At 38.7% G+C, this 5721-nt stretch overlaps 1 protein-coding gene across 1 annotated transcript in view; it reads left to right on the plus strand.

The window, feature by feature from the left end:
• Window positions 1-5721, plus strand: part of Esd (esterase D) — a 21264-nt gene that overhangs the window by 6463 nt on the left and 9080 nt on the right. The window contains exons 4-6 of the mRNA XM_005355613.2: window positions 825-913; window positions 2348-2446; window positions 3233-3357. Of these exons, the coding sequence (XP_005355670.1) occupies window positions 825-913; window positions 2348-2446; window positions 3233-3357 (313 nt within the window). The remainder of the gene's footprint in view (window positions 1-824; window positions 914-2347; window positions 2447-3232; window positions 3358-5721) is intronic.

Raw genomic sequence — 5721 nt, forward strand, 5'->3', positions numbered from 1 at the left:
GACGTGGACTTTTGAAACCTCAAAGCCCACCCCCAGTGAAACACTTTCTGCACAAGGGCACACCACTTAATCCTTTCAAATAGTGTCACTCCCTTGTGACTAAGCATTAAAATACACGTCAGTGGGGTCATTCTTATTCAAACCACCACACCCCAGAACTCACGTGGTGGAAGGAGAGAACTGACTCCCACAAGCTATCCTGACCACTACACAGGTACCATGGTGTGTCTACCCACGCGGTGTATACTAACTCACCATGAGGGATAATTCTAGAATTCTTCAACTGCATGGTTTAAATTGTCAGACTGAAAAGGCTATCCAGCACAGAACACCACAATGCTATGATGTATCAGAGCACTGGGAGCAAAGAAAATTTTTAAACGTTTAGAGGAGAAAATGGATTGAGATTTTATTTTAGGATACTGGTTAGTTCATGAGTCATACCCAAATCAACATTTTAGTGCCCAGAAGCAAACGTAGAACTGAAGAGCCATGGTTTTAGAATTCATTTCTTATAGAAGTTGCTTTGGTATGTCATACTCATTAGAAATAAAGACTTTTTCATAGAAATGCTACATTGGGCATTACATTTAATTTTTTGAAATTTATTTAACCTCAGAGCATAGGCTCAGTACACTAAACCGGCTCCATTCTTTTTTAAAGGAGTACGGTATATTTCTTAAATGTTAGTACTTACTTTAAATGTTAAATCACATTTTAAAAATTCTTTACTGTATATTCTTCCTTTTTAAAAATTGTTAACTTCGTTTCTGTCTTGATTAATGAAGCATGTTACTACTTCTTTGTGGTTGTTAAAATTGCAGTGTTGAGCTGAAATGTAAAATGAGACTTGCTGTCTACCTGCCTCCACGGGCAGAGAGTGCCAAGTGTCCTGCGCTCTACTGGCTGTCTGGTAAGTGCTTTTCTTTGGAATTTCATAAAAGCATTTTGTCTTGCTTTTGATTGTGACCTACTTATCTATTTCTTGAGTCATTTATAAAAATCTTCGGGTGGGGCTGGAGAGATGGCTCAGTGGCTTAGAGCATGTGGTTTGGCATTTAGAATTCACACCAGGCAGCTAGCAACTTCTTATAACTAGAGGTCGAGGGGATCTCACGCCCTCTGCTGGATTCCGAGGGTATAGGTACTTGCACTCATACATACACACACATACACACATAATTAAAAAGTAATAAAAGAAATGCTTTTAAAATTTTAAATTTTGTCCTCCATTTTATGGCTTTATCTTGAGAATAATTTCGGACTTAAGAGAATTACACTTTTAGTTCCTCTTCAATTAGACCAAGTCACTTAGCTGAGAACATAAAGTTCAGTACTCAGTGATAAGGGTTTGGGAAACTTATACGTAATTTGTACCCGTCCAATCATTTCTGGAGTTTACAAAGACTCTAGCGGTCAAACAGAACACAAGAATGTACGCATTAGAAAGCAGACAAGAAACTTTCTAGATGGGCTGAATGCTGAACTCTGGTCTAGAGCAAAATATTAGGGCTCACGAGTATAGTGGTATATTATTTGTGTTTTAATAAATAAAGCTTGCCTGAAGATTAGAAGGCAAAGCAGCCATACTAGTCAGACATACAAGCCAGGCAGTGATGGCACACACCTTTAATCCCAGGAGTCAGAGGCAGCTGGATCTCTATGAGTTCAAGGCCACCCTGGACTGCACAGGATTGGGTCTGTCTAAAAGAGAAATGGAGCTCACACAAAGGTGATCCCAGCACTTGGGATCCCTCACCTTTAATCCCAGCACTAGGGAGGTGGAGATAGGAGCAATATGGTGGAGAGAGGAATATAAAGGGAGACAGGAACTCACTGGAGTGTGGAGTCTGAGATTGGTGAACATTGCAGGATCGCCCCTTTGTTCATCCTAGCCTTGGTGGAGGTAAGATCTCTCTAGTGGCTGGCTGCTTTGTTTTCTTGATCTTCAGGTTGAACCCCAATATATGTCTCTGGGTTTTTGTTATCCATGCTACAAAAGAGCATTCAGTTATTTTTAATGTTACTTGTAACTTTGTGTCTTATTAATTTAATACTGTTTATGATTAGGCTTAGTCTCTATTCTCTTGTGGGCTAATAACTATAAATGTTTTATGGTTAATTTGTAGCATATGCATTTGAGTAAGCTTCATTTTTGTAACTATTCAGATATTTAGCAGTGACCTTTGGGAAAGTGCTGCCGTGTTAGGTTCCGCTCAAGCGTCACTGCTAGTTTACTTGGTCACTCTCATATCAGTCTTTAGTAGCTGATTTACTGTATGTACAATATTAAAGCTTGTGGAATATTCACAGTGTAGCTTGACATAACAACCTTTTTCACCTTCAGGTTTAACTTGCACAGAACAAAATTTCATAACCAAGTCTGGCTTTCAGCAAGCTGCCTCAGAACACGGCCTTGTCGTCATTGCTCCAGATACCAGTCCCCGTAAGTGCCCTGTGCAAAATGCCTTACAGACATCTATGTCTTCTTCTAAGTTGTAAGTAGAATAATGCCCATTATATAATTCCTCCAAGTTTTTGTTGCCATTATCCTTTGGTTATTCAAACAATATCATGACTCTAAAATACCATACTGGGAGTAGATTGGGGAAACTGGATGAAATAATTCCAGAGAACATTAGGGGACATTTTCAGCCGAAGATAGTGATTTTCACCATTGACATCTGTCTCCTCATAATGGTGAAGAGAATTCCAGAAGTTTCAGTAGTCCAGGAGGGTCATCAGGGAAAGCATCACAACACAGTCCTGGAAAATAAAGAGCACATGAGCTTCTTGTAACGGAATAAACATATGTGTTTTCAGAATGTGTAGGAGGATCTTGAAGTTAGGGTAGCTTGCCTTGCCTCCTGAATTCTCATTTGGAAGTCTTCTCTCTCACCTCATTGGCCAGAACAAGTGCCATGTACCACTCAAGGGAACAGGACCCAGAAAGCTGAATCCCTTAATGTATTTCAAAAAGTAGAGGAGAGTTCACAGTGTTTCGTGAAAGCTCCACTGTGTGTGGATGCACATTTTCAGTGGACAGTGCTGTGGTGTGGGGACCATTATCTTACTAAGTAGCCTAGGCTGACAGGCTGGGCGATGAGTGAGTACCCTGTCTCAGCCTCCCAAGTGCTGAGATTATAGGTAGGTGCCACTGTACGTTACTCAAAGTGTTACTGAGCGTGGGGAGCAGCCGTAGAGTGGTAAAAGTATACCCTTCCCTTGCTAGGTGGCTGCAACATTAAAGGAGAAGATGACAGCTGGGACTTCGGCACTGGTGCGGGCTTCTACGTGAATGCCACTGAAGACCCCTGGAAAACAAATTACAGAATGTACTCGTATGTGACCGAGGAGGTGATTCAGTTGTCTTGTAATTACTGACTGATGACCACTGAGAGTTTAGTTTTCATTACGGAGCCCTTCCAAACCTGAGAAGTTATAGGAATGACACTGGAAAACCAATTTTAATTTAGGAAAAATTCCAAGGTCTGCTCATATTATAATTGTAGGATTTTAAATTTTTTTTTTTTTTTTATAATTATGTGTAGGTCTGTGCACACTTTCCAGGTTATCTGAGAAAATAACACCTGAAAAGACTTTCATGTTCTGGAGCCAGTTCAATTAGGTAGCTTATGTAGTAAGCAAGGGCTTGATTAGAACGGGCAAGTGGAAAAGCATGACTTCTTTAGTAATGTTGATATGCAGTGTATGTATTTTCCTGGATTTTAATCACATATATTATAAAAACTCAGAAACAGTTGAAATCTTGCTCATGTATAGTTTGTGGTGAGTTGTTTGTTGTTTTTTGGTGCTGGGGTCAAACTCAGGATCTCATGCATACAAGCAAGAACTTCACCACTGAGGCACCCCAGCACCCAGGCACCCATAATTTAACCCTTAGATAGCAATTATGCTTTGCTATATTCTGAGCTTTTAATTTTTTACTTATTTTTTTATATATTGATTTATTGGTGCGGTTTTTCCTGTTAGCGTTTGTTCATTGTATATTATCCTAGGTTTCAACATTTTCATACAAGCAATACCCCACACACAACCCCTTGACTTCTCTGCTCCCTTACTGCTAGTTATTCCTCTATCAGACATGCCAACCTGCAGCACATGGCCACATGCATCCTAGGATAGCTACGAATACAGCCCAACGAAACAGCAAACTTACTGAAGGTATATGTGTGTCTGTTTATTCTTAAGTGTGAGCTCTGTAGAGGACAACATCATGTTGCATTTGCACACCCTGCTTTCTTCTTTCACGTTATATCACATAAGTGATTTTATGTATCTAGGATCCACAATTATGTATTTAGGATCCACAAATGAGAGAAAACAGGATTTATCTAAATTTGCTTAACATGTTAATATCCAGTTATATCCATTTTCTTGCAAATTACATAATTATTCTTCATGGCTGAAGAATATGAACCACATTTTTGTTACCCATTCTTCTATTGATGGACACCTAGTTTGATTCCTTAATTTAGGTATTGTACAGTAAACATTGATGTGCAGATGTCTGTGATATATTGACTAATGTGTGGGTCCCAGGATTCAGGCTCAGAACTGTCAGACTGTCAGGCTTAGAGGCCAGTGATGACTTCTATCCTCTCAGTAGCTCTGAGCACTTTTCCATTGAAAAGTGTGTCTCAGTTCCTGCCATTCTCTTGCTCTTTGTTTATCCACTGTTATACCATGGCTTATTCTTTCCTGTAGCCTCATGGATGTGTTTATTTTTCTTCAGTACATAGGATTCCTTCATATATCCTCTATAGTAGATCATCAGTTCTATAAACTGTTTATTATGGAAGTTTGTTTTTTTTCTGTAATTATGAAGAGATAGTTTGCCTGGGTATGGTAATCTGAGTTGACTATCATTTCATTGTGTACACTGTGTTACCCCATGCTCCTCCAAGTTTCAGGGGTTCTGTTGAGAAATCTGATGTGTTATGGTGGACTAGTGTGACTTGGTGCTTCTTATGGCTGCTTTCAGTGCTTTCTGATCTCTGTACTCAGTTTCAGTGATGATGTGAATGGGGAGGTTCTTTCCTGGTCTTGTCTGTTGACATTCTAAATGCCTTCTGGGTGAATCTGGAAGACCATTTCATCCCTAGACTTAGAAATTTTTCTGCTTTGCTTTTATTGATTATATTATTTATGTCTGAGGTTCTTCCTATTGTCCCATGAGTCATAAGTTTGACTTTTTATTTGTATCCCAGAGATCTTGTTTGGTTTGTCTTTATCAATGTCCAAATGTTCATATTCTATTTCATCTTCTGTCCCTAATGTTCTGTCTTAAATAAGCTTTATCCATTCTGCAGGTGAGGCTTTCTACTTGTTAATTTGTTTAATCAAGAGCTTTTCATTTTAAAATTTCAACTAGATTTTATTTCAGTAGCTTTCCTTCTATTGAATCCTTCTTTCATATCTTGTATTGATTTCCTTGTTTACTTTGCTTACTTATGTTCTTTAATTCATTTAGTATACTGTGTTCTCTTGATTTTGTTAATCATTCTTACATTTGTCCTTTTGAATTTCTCTGAGATTCTATCTAAATCACTCTGATGGAATCCACTACTGTGGAATTGTTTGGGGGTTTTTGTTTGGTTTTGGTTTTCAGGTGTCATACTGCCTTAATTAAATGTGTCTCGTATTCCTGCCCATTGGAATTTGTGTACCTATGGTTACTTCATAGGTTGTATTATATAC

The sequence above is a fragment of the Microtus ochrogaster genome, chromosome 17 (assembly GCF_000317375.1).
Source record: "Microtus ochrogaster isolate Prairie Vole_2 chromosome 17, MicOch1.0, whole genome shotgun sequence".
NCBI classification, from domain to species: domain Eukaryota; kingdom Metazoa; phylum Chordata; class Mammalia; order Rodentia; family Cricetidae; genus Microtus; species Microtus ochrogaster.